A 27652-nucleotide genomic window follows, 5' to 3' on the forward strand; every position below is an offset into this window, starting at 1 on the left:
GAAAAGCAGACCTAGTAAAGTAGCTAAATTAAATAAATAATGAGTGAACTGCACACAGCAGACACTGAAATGGTGTCAGAGTTGAAGTGTGACAGTTATCCCATTCAGTACTTTTAACAAAGAGCAGGGGGGTGTGGAGGTGTGAACTCAAAAAGGTGGCATGCATCCAGCCACCATTTCAGACGTTTTCAAAAGCTGGAGGACCATTAAAATCACCTGTGCGCTCTTAGCTCGACAACACCTCAGCAACCCAAGTATAGAAAGTTCCTCTGTTGTGTGAGCTAAGGGGCTTGATGTCCAGCTATAAGGAAGTCCAGAATAAGAGAAGGTATTTCCACTCTTTCACCATTTTTTTTCCAACTGCTTACACACATTTTCAAAACTGTCTCCTTTTTTCAAAACTCTACACACAATTCCCAAAACCACACACAAAATGCCTCACATCTCCTTCAAAATGTAACACTGTGTTCAAAATGCCATAAACACATGTCAGAATGAAGCATTCGCATCAAATGGCAAACACTGCTTTCATAATAGTACATTTTTGGATATACCATGTAAACACTTGTTCTAAATCTAAAGCTGTTTTGTCTTTCATAGGCTTATATCTACATTTCAATACAATGTTCTACAGTGAATAATCTGCTGAGAGGGGTAACAAGTACACTGTAAACACCAATGCAATGTAGAAACAGAAAATATTTATTAGGCCAAACATTACTGTTGTATACAGTAGCATACAACAGTCACCAGTGCTAAGCTATGCTTCATCTCTTCTCCGGCCTGGGCCTGGCCACAATACTTCGTCCACATCACAAGACACGTTTTCTCTTGCCAAACATAGAGGGAAGTATCTCCTAGCATTGCATATCCAACCTTGGACAGAGGCAACCTCTATGTCCCCACATGCGTCCTCCATTGCCTGGAGAAGCAGCATACGGGCATAGGGTTGGCGATCATACACTTTCCAGCGCCAGGCTGAGAATAATTCCTCTATGGGATTTAGAAAAGGTGAATATGGGGGTAGGTACAAAACTACAAATTGTGGATGGGTGGCAAACCAGTTTTGGACCAGAACAGCCCTGTGAAAACTAACATTGTTCCATAAAAGCACAAATCTAGCAGGCTCCTGATCTGGATTAGGGACAAGCATTGTGTAAATTGCATCCAGAAAAGTCAGCATATGGCCGGTGTTGTACGGACCCAGTGTGGCATTGTGATGGAGGACCCCGTTTTGAGTGATGTCAGCACACAGTTATATTACCCCCACGCTGTACAGGGACATTGGTAATTGCCCTCTGTCCTATTACATTTCTTCCGCGGGCCTGGTTTTGGTGAGGTTGAAGCCAACCTCATCCACATAAATAAATTAATGGCGAATTACATGGGCATCCAGCTCCAATATTCTCTGTAACAGACAAAAGGATATACAGATGAGTAAATATGGTATGTCTGAAGTACTGGAAGTAGTGTTGCATACATACCTCTACAAAGTCATGTCGCATATTCTTGACTGTCAGAGTTTCTCTCAAATGGCACCTTGTAAAGTTGTTTTATCGTCACTCGGTGCCGTTGGAGGATGCATTGTATGGTCGACAGGCTTACAGCATTGATGTTTTTAAATATGGTGTCATTATTCAATATATGCTCTTATCTGTCAAATCCTAATTGCATTGTTGGCCAAAACCATATTTATAATTGCAGTCCCTTGTACATCTGTAAACAAGCGTCCTCGTCCTCCATGATGTCTTTGCCTTTCCACTCTGTACAGAATTCAAACACAGTATGTGTTCAGCATAGGAACTGTAAACAATGTACAAAAAAAAGGTAGTACAGCATGATAACCAACTTCATTCATTCAATGCAGTGCAGTAAATGGATGGCTTAGAGTTACAAATGTTTATGCAATACTATGAAGTCATACGTATTTTACAGTACATTACTGTAATGCTAAAATAGTCCTTAGTTGCATACCTGTTCTCATTTCTGATGGTTCGAATTATGGACGCCACTGTAAATCGACTCAAGTTGGGCTGGACTCTCAGTCCAGCCTCTCTCATGGTCAAACCGTGGTTGATCACATAATCAACAAGTGTTGCCCTAATCTCATCAGAGATGGCTCTCCTTCCTTCTCTTCTTTGCCCTCGTCCTCTTCTTCCTCTCCCTCCTACTCCTCTTGCTCTCTGTCCATTGTTGGCATCCATTGTTCAAAACAGGTAATCTGACCTTTGACCTATTTATAGGCCTATACTACAGTAAAGCAGTGATTGGTTAGTGATCAGTTAAGCTATTAGTGTTTGCACATGTGAGGAGTGTGTGTCTGACCTGGTGAATAAGTGTAGCATTTTGATTGGTTGTGTTTGGAAAAGGAAAGCAAGTCCCTTCCTGTTAGATTTTTGTGTTTTAGGTTGAGAATTGTGTGTAGTGTTTTGAAAAAGTGTTTTATGCAATTGACAACTGAGTCAAAGGCTGAGAAATAGCTTATGGTTTTGGATATTTGGTGTGTAGTTTTGCACTTTGAGTGAGAGGTTTCAAAAATCGTGTGACATGAAAAGATTTTGTGTGTAAGCAGTTGGAAAAAACTGTAAAAGAAACAGTACAAATAATTTGGTGATGGTATGTGTCGTTTTCATTCACTGGTACAGTGCCTCCAGAAAGCATTAACACCCTTTGATGTTTTCCTCATATTGTTGTCTTATAGGGGGACTTCAAATGTATTAAATTGCCATTTTGTTTCACTGATCTACACATAATACCCCATAATGTTAAAGTATCTTTTTTTCCCAGAATTGTTTTGGGGAAAATAATGAAAAATGAAAAGTCTTGAGTCAAGTATTCAACACCTTCGTTAAGGCAAGCCTAAATACTATAAGAACAGGAGTACACATTTCCTTAAAAAGTCACATAAGTGCAATAATAGTGGTTAACATGATTTTTGAATGACTATCTCATCTCTGTACCCCACACATACAAATATCTGTAAGGTGTCTCAGATGAGAAGTGCATTTCAAGCACAGATTCAACGACAAAGACCAGGGAGGTTTTCGAATGCCTCGCAAAGAAGGGCATCTATTGGTATCAGACACTGAAAATCCCTTTAGGCATAGTGAAGTTTTCAATTCCCCTTATTGGTATATCAATGCAGCCAGTCACTACTAAGATACAGGTGTCCTTTCTAACTCAGTTGCCAGAGAGGAAAGAAGCCTGTACAGAATAAAAAATATGCTTTCTGTTTGCAATCAGGGTGGTGGCTGCATCATGTTATGAGTATGTCTGTCATTGGCAAGGACTAGGGGGTTATTTAGGATAAAAATAAATGGAATAAAGCTAAGCACAGGCAAAATCCTAGAGGAAAACATGGTTTAGTCTGCTTTCCAACAGACACTGAGAGTCAAATGCACCTTAAAACACAAAGCCAAATATACACTGAGTTGCTTACCAAGACGACATTGAATGTTTCTGAGTGGCCTAGTTACAGTTTGGACATAAATCAGCTTGTACATCTATGGCAAGACTTGGAAATGGCTGTCTAGCAATGATCAACAACAATCTTGACAGAGCTTGAATAATTCTGAACTGGATTGACATGGGACCGCCGAAAAAGGTGGCAGCACTTTATAGAGCACCTAATACCTGCATGAACAGTACCAGTCAAAAGTTTGGACACACCTACCCATTCCAGGGTTTCTCATTATTTTTACTATTTTCTACATTGTAGAATATTAGTGAAGACATCAAAACTATGAAATATGGAATCATGTAGTAACCAAAAAAGTGTTAAACAAATTTAAATATATTTTATATTTGAGATTCTTCAAAGTAGCCACCCTTTGCCTTGATAAAAAAATAAAGAAAAGCCAATGAAAGAGTAGGTGAACCAAACTTTTGACTGGTACTGTAAATATTGAAATTCAACGGCATACACTTAAATGTTTGTCTTAATATATTGACTTGAAGTACAGTTTAATATAAGGATCATTCCCATTTTGAAACATCTCGCTAAAGTGGCGTTATTGGAATGTCGACACGCGGTTAAAACGTGTTCAAGCCTTACACAAGGTATTCACAGAAGGCCACATCAACTAGCAAATAAACACCAAATTGACTCATCGAGAAGCAACGTTACATTCCTAGTTGCTTTGTTTTATTTTGGGGTTGGTTTTCTATGTTTATTTACACTGTTTCATTGTACAGCAGGAGCATATATTGTGAAATGTTATAATGATGTTCATTAGAGTTGCCACGTGTTAAATGGGACACTTCACGCTCACAGGCTATAACTACTCAGAGGCTATAACCACTCACAGGCTATAATCACTATAAGCAAATATGGCTAATGGTTATGTAAACATCATCTCTTGGAACATAAATGGTTGTGGTAACCAAGTGAAGGCTATTTTTGGGGGGATATATTTAAGGCTGATATTGTGTTCATACAGGAGTCACATTTAACAGATACAGAGGCACTGGAATTTAGAGGAGGCTGGGTTGCAGAAGTTTATCATAGCTCATTTAATTCCAAACAAAATGGGGGGATAATTCTGACAAGTAAAATACTTAATTTTGTAATGTTGAAGCAACACTGATGAGCTTTGGCAGGTTTATCTGCATGGAGGCTCTTATAAGTGGGATGAAGGTAGTGTTATGCAACATATATCTTCCCAACAAGGAGGACCCTGATTTGTTTTTCATGAGGTCAACATTAAACTGGGAAATACGGAAGGACATGGACAATATGATAGAAGTATATTTACAGGTAACTCCACACGAAAAGATAGATTTGCAATAGCAGAAGATATGGGCCTTACAGACATATGGAGATGAGTCCATCCAGATGATAGAGAATATACGTTTTTCTCCCACTGTCATAAGACACACTCCAGAATAGATTTATATTTTATCTAATTTCATTGTTAATAATGTGATTGATTGCAAGATTAGACCCATCACCCCACAGATCATACTATAGTAGTTACATATTGATATTAGCTGTGAGGAAGGGTAGATTCAGAATCAACACCATGCTATTCAAGATGTGATTTTTAGCCAATCACTTGCAGATGATCTTAGATACCTAAAAAAAATCAAACATAGGCTCAACTGAAAGGATTTCCACAGTATGGGGAACCTCTAAAGCATACAGTGCATTTGGAAAGTATTCAGACCCCATGACTTTTGCCCACATTGTCTTATGTTACAGCCTTATTTTAAAATGGATTAAATAAATAAAAATCCTCATCAATCGACACACAATACTCCATAATGACAATGTGAAAACATGTTTTAGAAATGTTTGCCAATTTAGAAAAAAGAAAAAACATAAATATTACATTTACATAAGTATTCAGACCCTTTGTATGAGACTCGAAATTGAGCCCAGATGCATCCTGTTTCCATCGATTATCCTTGAGATATTCTAAAACTTGATTGGAGTCCACCTCTGGTAAATTCAATTGACTGGACATTATTTGGAAAGGCACACACATGTCTATATAAGGTCCCACAGTTAACAGTGCATGTCAGAGCAAAAACCAAGCCATGAGGTAAAAGGAATTGTCTGTAGAGCGCCGAGTCAGGATTGTGTCGATGCAAAGATCTGGGGAAGGCTACCAAAAAAAAGGTCCCCAAGAACACAGGGGCATCCATCATTCTTAAAAGGAAGAAGTTTGGAACCACCAAGACTCTTCCTAGAGCTGGCCGCCCGGCCAAACTAAGCAATAGGGGGAGAAGGGCCTTGGTCAGGGAGGTGGCCAAGAGCCCGATGGTATCTCTGACAGAGCTTCAGAGTTCCTCCGTGGAGATGGGAGAACCTTCCAGAAGAACAACTATCACTGCAGCACTCCACCAAACAGGCCTTTTTGGTAAAGTGGCCAGATGGAAGCCACTAGTAAAAGGCACATGACAGCCCACTTGGAGTTTGCCCAAAAGCACCTAAAGGACTCTCAGACCAATAGAAACAAGATTCTCTGGCCTGATGAAACCAAGATCGAACTCTTTGGCCTGAATGCCAAGCGTCACGTCTGGAGGAAACCTGGCACCATCCCTACGGTGAGGCATGGTGGTGGCAGCGTCAAGTTGCGGGGATGTTTTTCAGGGGCAAGGTGTGGGAGACTAGTCAGGATCAAGGGAAAGATGAATGGAGCAAAGTACAGAGAGATCCTTGATGAAAACCTGCTCCAGAGCACTTAGGACCTCAGACTGGGGTGAAGGTTCACCTTCCAACAGGACAACGACCCTAAGCACACAGCCAAGACACGTCTCTGAATGTCCTTGAGTGGCCCAGCCAGAGCCCGGACTTGAACCTGATCAAAACATCTCTGGAGAGACCTGAAAATAGCTGTGCAGCGACGCTCCCTATCCAACCTGACAGAGCTTGAGAGGATCTGCAGAGAAGAATGGGATAAACTCCCCAAATACAGGTGTGCCAAGCTTGTAGCGTCATACCCAAGAAGACTCGAGGCTGTAATCACTGCCAAAGGTGCTTCAACAAAGTAATGATTAAAGGGTTTGAATACTTATGTAAATGTGATATTTTAGTTTTTTTTTTTATTATAATTTTTTTTTAAATTATAACCTGTTTTTGCTTTGTCATTATGAGTTGTTGTGTGTTGATTGATAAGGGAAAAAAACATTTAAGCCAGAATAAGGCTATAACGTAGTAAAATGTGGAAAAAGTGAAAGGGTCTGAATACTTTCCGAAGCACTGTATATTAGAGGGAAGGGACTGAGGGATAGCACATACGTCTAAAAAGAAGAGAGAAGGGACTGAAGCAGTAAAAATATTAGAAACTGAGATATATGTCTTGGAAAGGGATTTGGCAAGACATTTCACAGACCGCACATTTCAAACTGCCTACAAGCTGAAATTTCAGTTGCATGAAATGTATAACAAAAAGGCAGAATTTGCACTGTTTAGACTTAGAACCAGTTTTTATAAGGGAGGTGAGAAGACAGGCAGGCTACATTCAAGACAACAAAAAATGCAGAACACACAACTTAATCCCGATTAACGATTAAGAAGGGTGATAAGATCAGGAAGATGGAGCCGGAGGAGATGGCCGCCGTCTTACGGTCTCCTAACCAATTGTGCTATTATGTGTTGTTTTTTGCGAAATTTGTAAATGATTTTGTACATAATGTTTCTGCAACCGTATCTTACGGCAGAAAAGAGCTTCTAGATATCAGGACAGCGATCACTCACCTCGGATTAGACAAAGGTTTCTTCAACAACAACAACAGCAGCAAGCAGGACTCACACGATATTCTCCAAACAGCCCACAGGGCAGACATCCCAGTTATTCGCAAGAGGAAGCGACGCAGAGTAAGAAGAACCAGATGCCTCGTCTGGACCCGCAGAAGACAACTAGGAAAGCTGCCGTTACTGTCAATATTACTCGCCAACGTGCAATCATTGGACAATAAACTAAACGAGGTAAGATCACGAATATCCTACCAACGGGACATAAAAAAACTGTAACATCCTATGTTTCACGGAATCGTGGCTGAATGACAACATTGATATTCAGCTAGCGGGATAAACGCTGCACCGGCAGAATAGAATAGCACACTCCGGTAAAATGAGGGGGGGGGCGGTCTGTGCATATTTGTAAACAACAGCTGGTGCACGAAATCTAAGGAAGTCTCTAGATTTTGCTGGCCTGAAGTTGAGTATATTGTGATAAACTGCAGGCCACACTACTTGCCTAGAGAGTTCTCAGCGATACTTTTCATGGCTGTTCATTTACCACCACAGACAGATGCTGGTACTAAGACCGCACTCAGCCAGCTGTATAAGGAAATAAGCAAACAGGAAACCACTCACCCAGCGGCGGCGCTCCTAGTGGCCAGAGACTTTAATGCAGGAAACTTAAATCAGTTCTACCAAATCTCTATCAACATGTTAAATGTGCAACCAGAGGGAAAACAATTCTAGATCACCTGTACTCCACACACAGAGATGCGTACAAAGCTCTCCCTCGCCCTCCATTTGGTAAATCTGACCACAACTCTATCCTCCTGATTCCTGCTTACAAGCAAAGATTAAAGCAGGAAGCACCAGTGACTCGGTTTATAAAAAATGGTCAGATGAAGCAGACGCTAAACTACAGGACTGATTTGTTATCACAGACTGGAATATGTTCCGAGATTCTTCCAATGACATTGAGGAATACACTACATCATTCACTGGCTTTATCAATAAGTGCATTGAGGACGTCGTCCCCACAGTGACTGTATGTACATACCCCAACCAGAAGCCATGGATTACAGGCAACATACGCACTGAGCTAAAGGGTAGAGCTGCCACTTTCAAGATGCGGGACTCTAACCCGGAAGCTTACAAGAAATCCCTCTATGCCCTGCGATGAACCATCAAACAGGCAAAGCGTCAATACAGGGCTAAGATTGAATCATAATACACCGGCTCAGACTCTCGTCGGATGTGGCAGGGCTTGCAAACTATTACAGACTACAAAGGGAAGCACAGCCGCGAGCTGCCCAGTGACACGAGCCTACCAGACGAGCTAAATCACTTCTATGCTCGCTTGAGGCAAGCAACACGCATGAGGCACGCATGAGAGCATCAGCTGTTCCGGACGACTGTGTGATCACGCTCTCTGTAGCCGACGTAAGTAAGACCTTTAAACAAGTCAACATACGTACGGCTGCAGTGCCAGACGGATTACCAGGACGTGTGCTCCGGGCATGTGCTGACCAACTGGCAGGTGTCTTCACTGACATTTTCAACATGTCCCTGATTGAGTCTGTCATACCAACATGCTTCAAGCAGAGCACCATAGTACCTGTGCCAAAGAACACAAAGGCAACCTGCCTAAATGACTACAGACCCGTAGCACTCACGTCCGTAGCCATGAAGTGCTTTGAAAGGCTGGTAATGGCTCACATCAACACCATTATCCCAGAAACCCTAGACCCACTCCAATTTGCATACCGCCCAAACAGATCCACAGATGATGCAATCTCTATTGCACTCCACACTGCCCTTTCCCACCTGGACAAAAGGAACACCTATGTGAGATTGCTGTTCATTGACTACAGCTCAGCGTTCAACACCATAGTACCCTCAAAGCTCATCACCAAGCTAAGGATCCTGGGACTAAACACCTCCCTCTGCAACTGGATCCTGGACTTCCTGACAGGCAGCCCCCAGGTAGTGAGGGTATGTAGCAACACATCTGCCACGATGATCCTCAATACTGGAGCTCCCCAGGGGTGCGTGCTCAGTCCCCTCCTGTACTCCCTGTTCACCCACGACTGCATGACCAGGCACGACTCCAACACCATCGTTAAGTTTGCTGACGACACAACAGTGGTAGGCCTGATCACCGACAATGACGAGACAGCCTATAGGGAGGAGGTCAGAGACCTGGCCAGGTGGTGCCAGAATAACAACCTATCCCTCAATGTAACCAAGACTCAGGAGATGATTGTGGACTACAGGAAAAGGAGGACCAAGCATGTCCACATACTCATCGATGGGGCTGTAGTGGAGCAGGTTGAGAGCTTCAAATTCCTTGGTGTCCACATCAACAACAAACTGGATTGGTCCAAACACTCCAAGACAGTCGTGAGGAGGGCACAACAAAGCCTATTCCCCCTCAGAAAACTAAAAAGATTTGGCATGGGTCCTGAGATCCTCAAAAGGTTCTACAGCTGCAACATCGAGACTCCTGTACCCCCAAGACTCCTGAACAGTTAACTAATGGTTTCCCAGACTATTTGCATTGTGTGCCCACCCACCCCTCTTTTACGCTGCTACTACTCTCTGTTTATCTTATATGCTTCGTCTCTTTAACTATAGATTCATGTACATACTACCTAAATTGACCCCACCAACCAGTGCTCCCGCACATTGGCTGACCGGGCTATCTGCATTGTGTACCTCAATAAGCCTGACTAACAGGTGTCTGTATATATACTTGCTACTCTTTTTTCAAATGTCTTTCTACTGTTGTTTTATTTCTTTACTTACCTACACACACACACACCTTTTTTTGGCACCATTGGTGAGAGCCTGTAAGTAAGCATTTCACTGTAAGGTTTACACCTGTTGTATTCGGCTCACGTGACAAATAACATTTGATTTGATTAGATGGTGACCTCATCCAAAGATGTGTGTTTCAACATTTTTATGAAGACTTATATACATCCTCCTGTTCAGCGAGTCCCATAGATATGGATACTTTTTTTGTCTGGTATAGAATTACGTAGATTACCAGGTAGAGGATCTAGACTGTACTATAACATAGAGACGACAGAGCCTGGGAACCTGAGCTAACAGCCTCAATGTGGATTGTAAGATTCAAGACCCTTGAGATACGCTTAGAGAGAACACTTCCTAATATCATAGTGACCAAGCAGGATTTATTAAGAACAGGACCTCAACTACTAATGAGGCTCTAGAGCCTCATGTGGTTAAACCGCTCAAATATGGTTCCTACCGCTGCGGTCTCCTTAGATTCTGAGAAGGCATTTGATAGGGTTCTTAAGAGAAAAGCCCACTCTGGCCTATGAAAATGTGCTTTTGGACGTGAATAGGGGTTCTTTATTCCAATCCTAAAGCAACAGTACTTATGAATGGAATTATGTCTCCTTTTTTAGTCTTTCCCGAGGCACAAGGCAGGGCTGCTCGCTTTCCCCTCGCCTAGTTGCCATAGTTTTAGAGCCTCTTGTGACGGTGATAAGAACAGTTCCAGAATTTAGGGTTGTCCATGGAGGATAAAAAAAAGGATTATTTAATTGTATTGCATCATCCATAAAAGCAAAGCCACGCATACTGAAAACGAGTATGTAATAAACATAACACATTTTTTATTTAAAGTAAAGTAATGTGAATAAATTAGATTAGAGCCTTATAAGTGATAGTAATGAGACATCACTACCATCATTTGATTTATTCTGTTTTGTTACAGCATTCAACCAACAATTAATTTATTGTAAACATATTTTAATGCTAAACCCAAATTGAAGATTTGGTTCTTTTTTTAGAAACCGAACTGACCTCAAAAAGCCCTAATCGCTCAGCACTAACCATATAAATCTATATATTAAAATATACAGTGCATCAATATGATTGTTACAACAGTGTTCCCAAAACCTCTCCTTCAGTACCCCTAGCTAGTCCACACATTTGATATATTCCAAAACAAGCCAGCTGATTTAACTAATGAGGGGTTTGTTGATTAAAGGTAAGATGACATTTACGTCAGCAGTGCTTGGAATACATCAAATCAGTTGACTGGCTGGGGGTACTCCAGGAGAGGTTTGGGAAATGCTGTGGAACAGTATCCTAACACTAATCATCCCTTTCCCCAAGGCTCAGATCTCCTCCTGGCAGATGATCAGTTCTGATGATCTGATACGAGAGTTCCTCTTCTCTCTGTTCTGCTGGAGCCTCCTGAGCACAGGGGTGCTGCCACGCTCTCCTGCGCAGAGAAGGGCACCTGCTGCTGGGCCACCCGGCTGGGGACCTGAGGGCACGACATATGGTACATTAAAAGTATGCTAAAATATTACTGTAGGTAAGTGAAAGATATCACTATGTGGGTTAATGATGTGTCCTCCTGGCCCCTCGTTTGTTATCTCTTTCAATCTTCCTCTTCTTGTTCGCGCCATTAAAGATCAGACCATCTTTCAATGTAATACCATCAATTTAGTCCAAGTGAGCAAAACAACCAGAGAGGACCCCTGCAAAACTTTTAAAAAGAAACTGACTGACTGTCCCCTATTCCCCAATACAAAGGATGGAGATGCTGCACCTTGGATTTTGGTGGTGGGAGGGGCTGGGGAGGGGGTTGGGGAGGGTCCGGGGGTGTCCTGTCCATCCCCCATGGCCCGCCTCCTCCTCAGTAGCACCAGATGTAGCTCCGCCTCCCCTACGTTTCGGCTTATCCTCTTCCGTGACCCCGCCCTCCTGTGGCCTGGGCGTTTCATGGTGTCCTAGGATAGGATAGGTCAACCAATCAGGATAGGTGAGGAGGGTAAACCAATCATGTCAATGAAAATAATAGAAAGTACAGTAAACCAAGCAGGGTTTGACTTCTCAAAGCCTCCATAGTACAATATTAATCTCATCGACCTATAGACTCACTAGTAAAACAGCAAATGCGTCATTTTTGACATTTCGTATTGATCCCATCTTACCAGCATTCCTTTTAGATCCAGCACGGCTGACTTTCTCTTCTCACTCCTATGGTCCTGTGATTTGATAAATTAATACAAGATTAGCATTTTAATACTAAATAAATAATCTTTATAACACTTATAATAGGAAAGGCGTGAAAATTCTCACCCTCCAGGCACTGTCATCTTCTGATCCAGGCTGAGATAGGAGAGAAGCAGTCAGATGTTGGACCACTGTAATTGTCTCTAACAAGTAGATAGATAGCATGACTGACTGATTGATAAATCAATTGATACATGCACCAGCTCGCCTTACCTGTGGTCTCAGGGTGGGTCTCAGGACGATGCCTTTCTTTATCCTCTCCATCATCTCATCCACCGCTCGGGTCTTCATGTCCACAGAAGGATCTGGCTCTGGTGGAGAGAGGAGACAAGTGGACTAATTTAATCTGTTTAAGATGGATTGTTGATTGAAGTGACACGGCAGCATTGGACATAAAGACCCTGGTCTCGATTGGGATTCCCTGGATAAATAAAGGTTAAATAAATCAGTAAGTCATGTGTATTCATACCAGGGTAAGAACACTCACTATTCTTATCAGTGTTGTTGACGGACTCCTTCCTCTTGTTGCGCAGGACGACAAGTTGACTAGACCGGAAGAACAGGAAGTAGAACAGAAGGAGTTTTCACTAACATTTACCAGATTCTGCCTTACCTCTGGGTACCACCATCACTTTTATTTAACAAAGGTCAAAAAGCTCACATTTTCAATGTAAAGTTGCCAATAAGTTTAAATTGTTTGGATTAGGATACCTCTATCTCTACCTGCTAATATAGTGATTATGGATACTGCTACCTGCTAATATAGTGATTATGAATACCGCTACCTGCTAACATAGTGATTATGTAGTCATGTATTTATACAGTGCCTTGCGAAAGTATTCGGCCCCCTTGAACTTTGCGACCTTTTGCCACATTTCAGGCTTCAAACATAAAGATATAAAACTGTATTCTTTTGTGAAGAATCAACAACAAGTGGGACACAATCATGAAGTGGAACGACATTTATTGGATATTTCAAACTTTTTTAACAAATCAAAAACTGAAAAATTGGGCGTGCAAAATTATTCAGCCCCTTTACTTTCAGTGCAGCAAACTCTCTCCAGAAGTTCAGTGAGGATCTCTGAATGATCCAATGTTGACCTAAATGACTAATGATGATAAATACAATCCACCTGTGTGTAATCAAGTCTCCGTATAAATGCACCTGCACTGTGATAGTCTCAGAGGTCCGTTAAAAGCGCAGAGAGCATCATGAAGAACAAGGAACACACCAGGCAGGTCCGAGATACTGTTGTGAAGAAGTTTAAAGCCGGATTTGGATACAAAAAGATTTCTCAAGCTTTAAACATCCCAAGGAGCACTGTGCAAGCGATAATATTGAAATGGAAGGAGTATCAGACCACTGCAAATCTACCAAGACCTGGCCGTCCCTCTAAACTTTCAGCTCATACAAGGAGAAGACTGATCAGAGATGCAGCCAAGAGGCCCATGATCACTCTGGATGAACTGCAGAGATCTCCAGCTGAGGTGGGAGACTCTGTCCATAGGACAACAATCAGTCGTATATTGCACAAATCTGGCCTTTATGGAAGAGTGGCAAGAAGAAAGCCATTTCTTAAAGATATCCATAAAAAGTGTCGTTTAAAGTTTGCCACAAGCCACCTGGGAGACACACCAAACATGTGGAAGAAGGTGCTCTGGTCAGATGAAACCAAAATTGAACTTTTTGGCAACAATGCAAAACGTTATGTTTGGCGTAAAAGCAACACAGCTCATCACTCTGAACACACCATCCCCACTGTCAAACATGGTGGTGGCAGCATCATGGTTTGGGCCTGCTTTTCTTCAGCAGGGACAGGGAAGATGGTTAAAATTGATGGGAAGATGGATGGAGCCAAATACAGGACCATTCTGGAAGAAAACCTGATGGAGTCTGCAAAAGACCTGAGACTGGGACGGAGATTTGTCTTCCAACAAGACAATAATCCAAAACATAAAGCAAAATCTACAATGGAATGGTTCAAAAATAAACATACCCAGGTGTTAGAATGGCCAAGTCAAAGTCCAGACCTGAATCCAATCGAGAATCTGTGGAAAGAACTGAAAACTGCTGTTCACAAATGCTCTCCATCCATCCTCACTGAGCTCGAGCTGTTTTGCAAGGAGGAATGGGAAAAAATGTCAGTCTCTCGATGTGCAAAACTGATAGAGACATACCCCAAGCGACTTACAGCTGTAATCGCAGCAAAAGGTGGCGCTACAAAGTATTAACTTAAGGGGGCTGAATAATTTTGCACGCCCAATTTTTCAGTTTTTGATTTGTTAAAAAAGTTTGAAATATCCAATAAATGTCGTTCCACTTCATGATTGTGTCCCACTTGTTGTTGATTCTTCACAAAAAAATACCGTTTTATATCTTTATGTTTGAAGCCTGAAATGTGGCAAAATGTCGCAAAGTTCAAGGGGGCCGAATACTTTCGCAAGGCACTGTATTTGAAGAGAGAACAATATAGTATAGAACCTACTCAACAACAGTGCTGGAGGGAGTTGGGGGCAGGGGAGGGGGAGGAGGAGGAGGAGGAGGAGGGGGAGGAGGAGGAGGAGGAGGAGCAGCAGTGGTTGAGTTGTCCTCCACTGGTTGGTCAGCTTTGGAAACCTGGTCTTTCAGCCTATCCTGGAGATGTTTCACTAAAATGAAGACAAAGTACCACCAACCACAACAGTGTGTCATATTTTATTATTTTAAAAACAGCATTTGTTTAAAGAGTGAAAATGGGGCAAAGATTTTTTTTTTAATAGTAATTGATTATTTATACTGATTTTACATCAGGGTACTATGATCACGTATTATATAGACTTAAGATTTTAGCACAAAATATATATGTAAGGCTGAGTTTACACAGGCAGTCCAATTCTCTGAATTCCTCCACCAATTGGTCTTTTGACCAATCAGATCAGAATTGGGCTGTGTAAACGCAGCCATTAAATCACAGAGGTGGTAGCTACCTTCTCCCTGGAGGTGGGCGGCAGTGATCTGCGCCTCCCTTAGATGGGTCTCCATGGCCCTCCTCTCCTTCTCACTGCTCTCCAGCTGGCCTCTGACAATCTGCAGCTCAGACAGAACACTGCTCTCCTCCAGAGCACACTGGGTCTGCTTCACCTGTGATCGTTATATATACAGATATGGATAGATAGACTGGAGAGACATAATATATGCTCGAAATTAGACTTCCACATTTAAATCGAACTTCTAGACGGGTGGGTTGTTTAGCAACAAAACCGGTGCATGCGCAGCCGTGGAGCAAACCAAGTGGGGTTAGCTGAGTGTACAAAACATTAAGAACACCTGCTCTTTCCATGACAAAGACTGACCAGGTGAAAGCTAGGATCCCTTATTGATGTCACTTGTTAAATCCATGTCAATCAGGGGAGGAGACTGTTTGAATGATTTTTAAGCCTTCAGACATGGATTGTGGATGCGGGTCATTCAGGTGGGCAAGACAAAAGATTGAAGTGCCTTTTGAATGGGGTATCGTAGTAGGTACGAGGCGCACCAGTTTGTATCAAGAACTGCAAACACTGATGGATTTCTCACACTCAACAGTGTGTATCAAGACTGGTCCACCACCCAAAGGACATCCACCCAACTTGACACAACCGTGGGAAGCATTAGAGTCAACATGGGCCAGCATCCCTATGAAATGCTTTTGATGACTTGTTGAGTCCATGCCCTGACGAATTGAGGCTGTTCTGAGGGCAAACTCAATGCAACTGAAAATTAGGAAGGTGTTCTTAATGTTTTATACCATCAGTGTATATTATCTCTACAAATATTTATTGAAAACATAAATACATTGGCATGATGAGCACTTGTGTCTCAAATACATTGTTACAGTTATTGGTTAGCTAGCTAGCGAATTCTAGCCATATTAGCATAGACGTGACAAAGTCAAAACAGCTCAAAACAAAATTGTATCAATAACAAGATACAACGCGCTGAAACAATTCCCCACATGGCAGCTTCTTATCATTGTTGCTAATTATTTGACCGCCCAGAATCACAATACACTGACTTGTGCCCCATAGATGCGCACGCTCATTATTTTCAGAACGTTGTCAACTAACCCCTCGATTCTCTTACTCACTCTCTCTCTGTGTTTCTCACTCACAAACACACACATCCCCCTCCCTACCTGGTTTCGGTAGTAGAGCTGTATGTCCTGTAAGGTACTGTTGATGTGGGCCACCTGTTCCAGAGCCTGTTGGAGCTGCATACTTGTCTCTGAACTCTGCTGCAGCACCATGCTCTGTCTCTGGGTTTGCTTCTGCTTCACCAACACCTGCCAGTCAGTCAATCAATCAATCCACAAATTAATAAATCAATCCATCGATCACTCAATCAATCAATAATATCGGAACAAAATAATTAGAAGAGTAAAAATAAATGGTTTTTCATACCCATGGTATACGGTCTGATATACCACCATTTTAGCCAATCAGTATTCAAGGCTCAAACCAACTGGTTTATAATTGATATTATACAACAGTTATGCTAAGCTCCCCTTAAAAAAGCTATTCATCCATTGCTGATAAATGGAGCAAACCTATTTGATAACTTCAGTGACTATCGTAAATGCATTGAATGTGTGGAGGCTCATGCATGAGAATCTCTATAAACCTGTAATATATAGCTGGGAATGGTCACATATATAGTGAAACTAGCTTTAACCAAAGGGTCACAGTCAGGAAGAGAGTTTAGGAATTGAAAAGTCAGTGAGTCACTTTCACTTCTGGCTTCCATAAGTTCAAACACAGCGAGGGTGTAGTGAAAGCAGCTATCTGTGTGTTAGGCTACACATCATTACATTTGGTCCAAATTACCCTGATGTAAGCACTCTAAAGTCCCCATAGCACAAGGCATTTTCACACAGCTAGGGCATCAATTAGGAAACGCTAATGTTTGACAAGCCAAGGGCTGCTGGTGTCCACACAACACGTACACACACACACACACACACAGGACCAGCATCAAACAGAGGAGCCTTTGCAGAGCATTGAGAGTAAAGGAGGCTGAGTTGTGTGGTTGTGTCAGAACAGTTGGGGTCCTTTTCACAGGTAAGGACCCATGCGAGGCGTCCCATTATGTGCCCATCTGGTAAATAGCGAACAGTGCGCACAAAGGCGACAATTGACCGTATTCAATGTAAAGTGTCAAGCTAAAGACGGGGATGTGTTATAGTCCCCATTCTCAAACTGCTGCCGTGATGGGTGCTAATTATGAAGCAGAGGGGGCTCTGAGAGGGGAGGCTACTTTTGTTGTCCTCTGAGACGCTAATTTTCTACCGCCACCTTTGTTACAACATGACCAGCTGGGAAAAAGGGAGCTGTGTTTGAGTGTGTGCATTTCTCCTTTACAAAGTGATCATCAGCAAGCCCATCCCTCCCTTCTCACACCTCTTTGTATTTCACTGCCCGATTTGTCCTCTTGGTATGAATGCAGAATGAATGGGGATCCCCTCTCTCCCCAACCCTCTCCTGTCCCACAATATGGCCCCTGTCTGAATGAGGAAGTGAAGAAGTACCACCTCCCCCTCCTGTCCATTACTCCTCCATTCACTAGAACTGCCCCAGGGCCCTGGTCGAAGCCACTGCTGCTCCTTGTCTCCTTGTGTTAAGACCTAGAGAGAGGGGTGAATACCCTTCCCTGCCACCTAGAAATTGTGTATTGTATTTATTAGGGGTCCCCATTAGCTGTTACCAAGGCAGCAGCTACTCTTCCTGGGGTCCAAACACATTAAGGCACCTACATTACACACACAAAACGTACAAAATGTAACATTATTACGCCACTACATATCTATATACAATACAAGATGTATAATACCATCATACAACAATATTACAATGTACCTGTGTGTAGAGTACGTGTGCGTCTCTTCACAGTCCGCGTTGTTCTTTAAGGTGTAGTTGTATCTGGGTTTTTTTTATCTCGATTTGACTGCTTGACTGAGTTACTTGATGTGGAAGAGAGTTCCATGTAGTCATGGCTCTACATAGTACTATGCGTCCCCTAGCCTGTGTTCTGGACTTGGGGACTGTGAAGAAGTCTTGTGGAGTATGAGCTGTGTGCTAGTTGTTTGGACAGACAGCTCAGTGCTGACAACACATCAATACCTCTCACAAAGACATGTCGTGACACAGTCAAGCTCTCCTCTCTACTTTGAGCAGCACACACACTTTCAGAAACATAAACACACACATACTGTATGTACACACCTACGAACGCATGCACACAAACACACGCAGCGTTGCTTACCTGGTGGGCGAAGACTTCTGCGTGCTGTCTGAGGCCCTGCTCCAGCTCCAGTTTCTGACTGATCTCTGTGAACTCCTCTGTCACAAGCTGGGACACTATGGACATGCACACACACGTAAAACATTGAACAGGACATTGGTATGAGGTGAATAGAGTGTATATCATGAGGAACACTGATGTGTCAGAGTGGGGTCTCGCCTCTCTTCATCTTATTCATGGTCTTGTTCTGTTTGAAGACTTTCTTCAGTATGGCCTCTCTCTCATCAATCTCTAGGGCCAGCTGAGTAGGACATGTAGAAGAGTAGGAGACCATAAATACTCATACGCAGTTCACACACGTCTAGAGTCTGTCCGTCAGTGCTAGATACCTGTTCTTTGAGCTGGTTCTGCTCTGCCCTCAGGGCCTCCACCTGCTCACACAGCCGCAGCTTCTCCCCCAGCAGCTGGTCCACCGAGGCCTGCAGTTCTGGCCAGGCCAGGACGGGGGGAGGGGGGGAGGGGGGGGGCAGGATGGAACAAAAGGAGAGATGAAAGAGAGGTAAGGAGAGAGACAGGAAGATGAGCAGGTATCTTAACATTTTCCCGATCGGTCGAGTAAAAGTACAAAAACAATCCTCTCAAATCTCAATTCCATAACTTTTATCTGTCACTCATGTTCATAAAGGATACCGTATGAGTTCCGTGTGGTTATAGTGTAAGTCTCTATACCTCTTATCTGGGCCTGTCCTTGCAGCACAGCATCCTCCCCGCTGTCCCCATCAGGGTCGGGATCGACCCCAAGGTCAGCCTCCAGGTTTTCAGGAAGCTCTGGGATGAATGGCAGCAGAGCCTGGCTCCTCCTCTTCAGAACCTTGTTGTCTTTGGTCACCTTTGTGTCCAATGAGAAGAGATCTGTTTAGAGCATTGTTTCAGTGTTCCACAGGGTATGCAGGCTTTTGTTCCAGCCCAATAATGACTCAACTAATCATTGAGTCCTTGATTAGGTGATGTGTTTGTTACTACTGGGCTGGCACAAAACCTACACACCCAAGTGGAACACGGACTTGTTAAGTCAATGACGTCACTGAGACACTCAATGGAGTTGAACTACAGTACCCATAAAGCACCCCACCTTGACAGCCAGGGCCTCTGCACTTTCCCTACAGGAGCGTTCAATCTGGAACTGCATCTCTAGAACATCCATCTCCTTCAACAGCTGAGAGGATACTGAGGAGAGATGAGATAGAGGGAAGAGAAAGACAGGGAAAGATAAATAGATAGTGGGGTGAGACAGAGAATATCTACACACTAACCCATAATGACGAAGCAAAAACAGGTTTAGACATTCTTGCAAATGTATAAAAAAAACTGAAATAAGTATTCAGAGACTTTACTCAGTACTGTGTTGAAGCACCTTTGGCAGTGATTACAGCCCCGATTCTTCTTGGGTATGACACTACATGTTTGGTACACCTTTATTTGGGGAGTTTCTCCCATTCTTCTCTGCAGACCCTGTCAAGCTCTGTCAGGTTGTATGGGGAGTGTCGCTGCACAGCTATTTTCAGGTCTCTCCAGAGATGTTCGATCGGGTTCAAGTAGGGGCGCTGGCTGGGCCACTCAAGGACATTCAGAGACTTGTCCCGAAGCCACTCCCACGTTGTCTTGGTTGTGTGCTTAGGGTTGTTGTCCTGCTGGAAGGGGAACCTTCAACCCAGTCTGAGTTCCTGAGTGCTCTAGAGCTTGTGTTCATCAAGGATTTCTTTGTACTTTGCTCCGTTCATCTTTCCCTCGATCCTGACTAGCATGATGCTGCCACCACGATACATCACCGTAGGGATGGTGGCAGGTTTCCTACAGACGTGACGCTTGGCATTCAGGCCAAATAGTTTATCTTGTTTTCATCAGACCAGAGAATCTGGTTTCTCATTGTCTGAGAGTGCTTTAGGTGCCTTTTGGCAAACTCCAAGCGGGCTGTCGTGTGCCTTTTACTGAGGAGTGGCTTCCGTCTGGCCACTCTACCATAAAGGCCTGATTGGTGGAGTGCTGCAGAGATGGTATTCTTTCTGGAAGGTTGTCCCATCTCCACAGAGGAACTCTGGAGCTCTGACCATTGGGATCTTGGTCACCTCCCTGACCAAGGCCCTTCTCCCCTGTTTGCTCAGTTTAGCCAGGCAGTCAGCTCTAGGAAGAGTCTTAGTGGTTCTAAACTTCTTCCACTTAAGAATGATGTAGGCCACTGTGCTTGGGGACCTTCAATGTTGCAGACAGTTTTTCGTACACTTCCCCAGATTTGTGCCTCGACACAATACTGTCTCGGACCTCTACGGACACTTCTTCGACCTCATGGCTTGATTTTTGCTCTGACATGCACTGTCAACTGTGGGAACTTATATAGACAGGTGTGTGCTCTTACAATTATTGTCCAATCAATTGAATTTACCACAGGTGGACTCCAATCAAGTTGTAGAAACATCTCAAGGATGATCAATGGAACCAGATGCAATTGAGCTCAATTTCGAGTCTCATAGCAAAGGGTCTGAATACTTATGTAAAAAAAAAAAAATCTGTTTTTACTTTCTAATACATTTGCTAAAATTCCTAATAATCTGTTTTTGCTTTGTCATTACGGGTTATTGTGTGTAGATTGATGAAGAAAAACATTTTTTCCCTCCCCAATTTCATGGTATCCAATTAGTTACTATCTTGTCTCATCGCTACAACTGCCGTAGCGGGCTCGGGAGAGACGAAGGTTGAAAGCCATGCGTCCTCCGAAGCACAACCCAACCAAGCCGCACTGCTTCTTAACACAACGCGCATCCAACCCAGAAGCCAGCCGCACCAATGTGTCAGAGGAAACACCGTGCATCTGGAGACCTGGTTAGCGTGCACTGTACCCAGCCCACGAGTCGCTAGTGCGCGATGAGACAAGGATATCCCTACCTGTCAAACACTCCCTAACCCGGACGACGCGAGGCCAATTGTGCGTCGCCCCATGGACCTCCCGGTCACGGCCGGCTGCGACAGAACCTGGGCGCAAACCCAGAGTCTGGTGGCACAGCTAGCCCACTGCGCCACCCGGGAGGTCCGAAAAACATTAATTTAATCAATTTTAGAATAAGGCTGTAGCGTAACAAAATGTGGAGAAATTAAAGGGTCTGAATACTTTCTGCATACACTATAAGGATATTGATTGGTGCAGCTCACCTTCCTCCATCTCAGATAGCTTCTGATTGGCTTCATCCCTCTGCTTCTCCAGAATCTCACACTACAGGACAGACCAAACAAATATACACATATACACACAGACTAGTCTCTGACATACTCTCTCATCATCTGTTTAGGCTACCGGTATATAAGAACTAAATATACAAGTCTTAAGCTATGTCCATGGATTTAACATGGGATGATTTGTCTCTATCCAACAGAGAAACCATAGAGTCTCCCAGATGTTACTAAATATACCTGAATGTCTCCTTCATCTTCAGAGGAGCAACTGCTTTCTCCACCAGAGGCTGTGAAAATATAACAAAATCCTTTCATTTATCAAAATGTACAGTTATTGCAACTTATGGCTCTTCTTCCCGATATTAATCACAAATAAGTGGTTAATAAATGAGGAAGAAAGACATTAATGCAGCGTTCACGCCATGTCAGAAACTCAGGACCTCTGAGTTAAAATGAACATAAATGATTTGAATAGAGCTTCCTATTGGTTGATTCTGATACTTCCCAAGTGGGAAACTCGGGTATTATCTTTCTACAATGAGTAAGCAAGTCGAACATTTCTGAGTTTCTGACATGATGTGAACACGGCAACAAATCCTAATGAGTCAGGTTTTCCTAATCCTATAGAGCCCCACAGTGGAGGTGTCATAATACCCATAAAACCTAGCGGTCAAACAGGGAAATGGTTACACTTATTTTTCCACCATTCATTTTAGAAACACTTAAAATAAGGGCTGTGTTTTATGTAGGCTTACCCTGACGTGACATTTTGATAACAAGGTGACTTTTATCAAAATATTCAGCTCTATTTACTCTCAGATTCTAAAATGCTAATTAGCATCAAAGTGGACATCATGCAAGACTACAAATCCCTGCAAGCTCCTGCACGTCATCTCCAGCTGACACCTTTGCTAACAGTTTTTGTGTCAAGTGAAAACTTGCACAAGACAGTTCTTTGAATTGTCATTTTTTAAAGAAATGTTGCAAATGTATTAATGAATACATTAAGCTAATATTAGATACTTAATCCAGATATTATTACATTTTCCTCGATTTGGCAGTCTCGTCCAGATCATCAATGCATTTGTAGATCTTTATGTTATCCATATTAATATATTAATTACAGTCACCTTATCCTAGAGAGATTTACATGGTTATGAAAATGTCACACCATGTTTACAGCCCTTATTTTAAGTGTTTCTAAAAATCCCATATGGGAACAATGAATGGTGGGAAAATTATTGGGACCATTTTTCTGTTTGTCCGCTAGGTTTTATGGGTAGTATTACTCATACTGTGGTAATCTATTCTGAGGTGAGAATACAGGAAGTGATTCGGAAAGTCTCACTTTCAATATGGATCTGAGCCGTACCATTCCCTCAACTACACAGAATTATGAACAAGGGTTTGATTCTTTACATTCTCTAATCAAAGACAGCTTTATGGAGGGATGTGGAAAATAAATAAGGTACAAGTCACGTCCAATGTTTCATATCATAGTAAATCATTTCATAATTGGGGGATGTTGTAGCATTTTTTTGCAGAGAGACAGGTGTGGTTATTTCAACATGATCAGAACCTAATTGAAATGACCAGAATCAAAACAATTAATTCAGTATGCCCTCTCTCTCATCTATCTCTAGGGCCAGCTGAGTGGGACATGTAGAAGAGTAGGAGACCATAAACACTCAAACTCAGTATACACACACAGACACATATGCACACACACACATACAGATAGGAGCACACACACACAGTAAAAATGCATACAGTTGAAGTCAGAAGTTTATATACACCTTAGCCAAATACATTTAAACACAATTCCTGACATTTAATCCTAGGAAAAATTCCCTGTCTTAAGTCAGTTAGGATCACCACTTTATTTTAAGAATAGGAATTGTCAGAATAATAGTAGAGAGAATGATTTATTTTGCTTTTATTTCTTTCATCACATTCCCAGTGGGTCAGAAGTTGAAATACAGTCAATTAGTATTTGGTTAGGATTGCCTTTAAATTGTTTTACTAGGGTCAAACGTTTCAGGTAGCCTTCCACAGGCTTCCCACAATAAGTTGGGTGAATTCGGGCCCATTCCTCCTGACAGAGCTGGTGTAACTGAGTCAGGTTTGTAGGCCTCCTTGCTCCACACGCTTTTTCAGTTCTGTCCACAAATTTTCTATAGGATTGAGGTCAGGGCTTTGTGATGGCCACTCCAATACCTTGACTTGTTGTTCTTAAGCCATTTTACCACAACTTTGGAAGTATGCTTGGGGTCATTGTCCATTTGGAAGACCCCATTTGCAACCAAGCTTTAACTTCCTGACTGATGTCATGAGATGTTGCTTCAATTTTTCCACATAATTTTCCTGCCTCACGATGCCATCTATTTTGTGAAGTGCACTAGTTCCTCCAAACATAACGATGGTCATTATGACCAAACAGTTCTATTTTTGTTTCATCAGACCAGAGGACATTTCTCCAAAAAGTACAATCTTTGTCCCCATGTACAGTTGCAAACCGTAGTCTGGATTTTTTTATGGCGGTTTTGGAGCAGTGGCTTCTTCCTTTGTGAGCGGCTTTTCAGGTTATGTCGATATAGGACTTGTTTTACTGTGGATAAATATACTTTTTTACCCGTTTCCTCCATCATCTTCAATCCCTAGGAGACAGTACGCGTCTCCTTCCTGAGTGGTATGATGGCTGCGTGGTCCCATGGTGTTTATACTTGCATACTATTGTTTGTACAGATGAACGTGGTACCTTCGGGTGTTTGGAAATTGCTCCCATGGATAAACCAGAATTGTGGAGGTCACCAATTTTTTTTCTGAGGTCTTGGCTGATTTCTTTTGATTTTCCTATGATGTCAAGCAAAGAGCTACTGAGTTTGAAGGTAGGCCTTGAAATACATCCACAGGTACACCTCCGATTGACTCAATGATGTCAATTAGCCTATCAGAACCTTCTAAAGCCATGACATAATTTTCTGGAATTTTCCAAGCTGTTTAAAGGCAGTCAACTTAGTGTATGTAAACTTCTGACCCACTGGAATTGTGATACAGCGAATTATAAGTGAAATAATCTGTCTGTAAGCAATTGTTGGAAAAATACATTGTCATGCACAAAGTAGATGTCCTAACCAACTTGCCAAAACTATAGTTTGTTAACAAGAAATGTGTAGAGTGGTTGAAAAACTAGTTTTAATGACTCCACCCTAACTGTATGTAAACTTCCGACTTCAACTGTATATTTATTCAGGATTCATATAAACTTCTGGTTGCATCACTAATAACATACTACCAAATGAATTTACCACCAAGTACAGACAATGTCGACCTACAAAAACTGCCTACAATGGAAAGACAAAAACTGAGGTAAAAAATCCTCAAGAGTCCTTGAGGCTTTCTCAACAATATTGAGACATTGTGGCCTGTTTGGTCCTTAAACAGCCTAGGCTACCATAGTCGACATGGGTTCAACTCCGACCCACTGCCCTTCTGACTCGCAGTCTCTCCTACCTTTCCTGTCTCCTGTTCACTGTACTATCTCAATAAAAAATACACAAAACCCTTAAATATTATATATATTGAGTAATTCAAAGTTAGTCTCACTTGCAGCGTTGGTGTCTTCCCCTTGGGTCCACATCACAACCCAGCTAGGCTCTGGTTCTGGTTCTAGACTGTGGTTCTCTGACTACTAGACAAAGAGAGACTAGTCTCCCTTCTACAGTCTCTGTGTTCTGTTGTAACTCGTGATCTTTCCCTTCCTTTGACTGACACACAAGCCCCAGTGTGTAGGAAAGGGAACTGAAAGTCTTGACATTAAGTGTTACAAGATGGGGAGTTGTTCACACACTTATTCCAGAAGTGAATAAACTGTCATAGTGTGTATTTTAGTAAGACAACTCCATGGATTCTGCTAAATAGTCAAATAATGGTACACAAACTATCTTAACTGACTATATCTTGCACTGACCCCAAGTTCACTCACCAGACTAAATATACAAACCATATACACACTCACCAGACTATATATACAAACCATATACACACTCACTAGACTATACAGTATATTGATTGCAATTATTCCCGAATGAGTGGGAGTTCATGTGCAAAGGATTAGCATTTCAATTATTATAATTATCAACAGTGTAGTGTCTCTTATCTTTCCCGGCTTTCTCAGTCCACACCCACTTCCCTTATAATTTCCTTGTAACCATATATTGTTGTTTGTGCATTTCTGTGATTAGTTAGTTAGTAAATAAATAAATGATTTAGACAATTGATGTATGGATGATTCATAGCAAAGACTGGGTTCGTGCAGATAACCAACAACTTTCAACGTTTGGAATTTAGACTAACGTGAGGTAAAGAATGATTCATTAATTAGAAGACTAATTGGTCAGATATTAAGATATCTGAAAAGTTAAATTAGGAAAATTATAACTTTGTTATCTGAAGATTTTCCTTGGTGCCCAACTTCCTGGTTAACATTTACATGATTAGTTTAATCACGTAATAATAATTACAGATAATAGATTTTATATAATAAGTCTTCACTTTAATGATGCCAAAGACACGACACTAGACTATATTTACCAACCATATACACACTCACTAGACTATATATACAAACCCTATCCACACACATTCATATATACTGTTTGCACACACACACACACACATAACACACACACGCATACCGACAAAACACAAACACACATGCATACACATTACACACACAAACACACATATACTGTACACACACATTTTTATACTCATAATTTGCTGCTGATACTCTGGTCTTTATTTTACTCTTGTTATTATCTGTCCTGAAGCCTTGTCACTTTACCCTGCATTCATATCTAGCTCAAATACCCCTGCACATTGATCTGGTACTGGTACTCCCTGTATATATTCTTGTGTAAACTCTGCATTGTTGGGAAGGGCTCCTAAGCAAGCATTTCATTTGTATTCGGTGCATGTGATAAATAACATTTGATTTGATTTGATCTTAAAAACCTCTTGCCGCTCAGATCCCTTTAGTGGGATCATTTTCGTCAACATCCAGTGAATTGCAAATTCAATTACTAAAGATATTTAATTTTCATGAAATCACAAGTGCAAAACACCAAAACACAGCTTAACGTGTTGTTAATCCAGCCGGCGTGTCAGATTTGAAAAAGGCTTTACGGTGAAAGCAAACCATGCGATTATCTGAGGACAATTCTCCCGCTAGACAAAACATTACAAACAGCTAGCAGCAAAGTAGATTGGTCACGAAAGTCAGAAAAGCAATCAAATTAATCACTTACCTTTGATGATCTTCGTATGTTTGCACTCACGAGACTCCCAGTTACACAATAAATGTTTGTTTTGTTCGATAAAGATTCTCTTTATATCCTAAAACCTCCATTTGGTTGGCACGTTTTGTTCAGTAATCCACAGGCTCGTGCGGTCACGACAGGCAGACGAAAATTCCAAATAGTATCCGTAAACTTCGTAGAAACATGTCAAAGTTTTTTAGAATCAATCCTCAGGTTGTTTTTACAATAAATAATCGATAATATTTCAACCGGACGGTAGCCTTTTCAATAGAAGAGAGAAAGAAAAGGTCTCGCTCCCGGCACGCGCGCATGCACAAATCTGAGGACATCTGGCTATTCACTGACGCGATGTGATCATTCTCGCTCATTCTTCAGAATAAAAGCCTGAAACTATGTCTAAAGACTGTTCACACCTTGTGGAAGCCATAGGGAAAGGAATCTGGTTGATATCCCTTTAAACGGAGGATGGGCTTGCAATGGAAAAGAGTAGTTTCAGAAAAACAGCACTTCCTGGATGGATTGTCCTCAGGTTTTCGCCTGCCATATCAGTTCTGTTATACTCACAGACAATATTTTGACAGTTCTGGAAGCTTTAGAGAGTTTTCT

The 27652-nt window shown here is 42.0% G+C and overlaps 1 protein-coding gene across 1 annotated transcript; it reads right to left on the reverse strand.

Annotated features, from left to right (window-relative positions):
- Window positions 1-10793: 10793 nt before the first annotated feature.
- On the reverse strand, window positions 10794-25515 carry LOC109906417 (shootin-1-like). The gene is made up of 17 exons (XM_020504097.2): window positions 25332-25515; window positions 21963-22012; window positions 21705-21765; window positions 19633-19727; window positions 19230-19389; window positions 18890-18987; window positions 18720-18801; window positions 18522-18616; window positions 16399-16545; window positions 15212-15365; window positions 14731-14893; window positions 12732-12790; window positions 12458-12555; window positions 12311-12340; window positions 12163-12216; window positions 11778-11958; window positions 10794-11489 (listed from the first exon to the last, which is right to left on the reverse strand). The coding sequence occupies exons 1-17, from the start codon at window positions 25363-25365 to the stop codon at window positions 11338-11340; spliced, it is 1713 nt and encodes a 570-aa protein (XP_020359686.2). The 5' UTR covers window positions 25366-25515; the 3' UTR covers window positions 10794-11337.
- Window positions 25516-27652: the final 2137 nt, after the last annotated feature.

The sequence above is a fragment of the Oncorhynchus kisutch genome, linkage group LG16 (assembly GCF_002021735.2).
Source record: "Oncorhynchus kisutch isolate 150728-3 linkage group LG16, Okis_V2, whole genome shotgun sequence".
NCBI classification, from domain to species: Eukaryota; Metazoa; Chordata; class Actinopteri; order Salmoniformes; family Salmonidae; genus Oncorhynchus; species Oncorhynchus kisutch.

Bases quoted from the DNA above. Each gene is read 5' to 3' on its own strand.
- LOC109906417 (XM_020504097.2), bottom strand. From the start codon at position 25,365: ATGTGGACCCAAGGGGAAGACACCAACGCTGCAA. The intron at 15,366-16,398 runs GTAGGGAGGGGG...TAACGATCACAG, and splicing joins AGCTCTACTACCGAAACCAG to GTGAAGCAGACCCAGTGTGC. The intron at 12,341-12,457 runs GTAAGGCGAGCT...CTCCTATCTCAG, and splicing joins GACCCACCCTGAGACCACAG to CCTGGATCAGAAGATGACAG.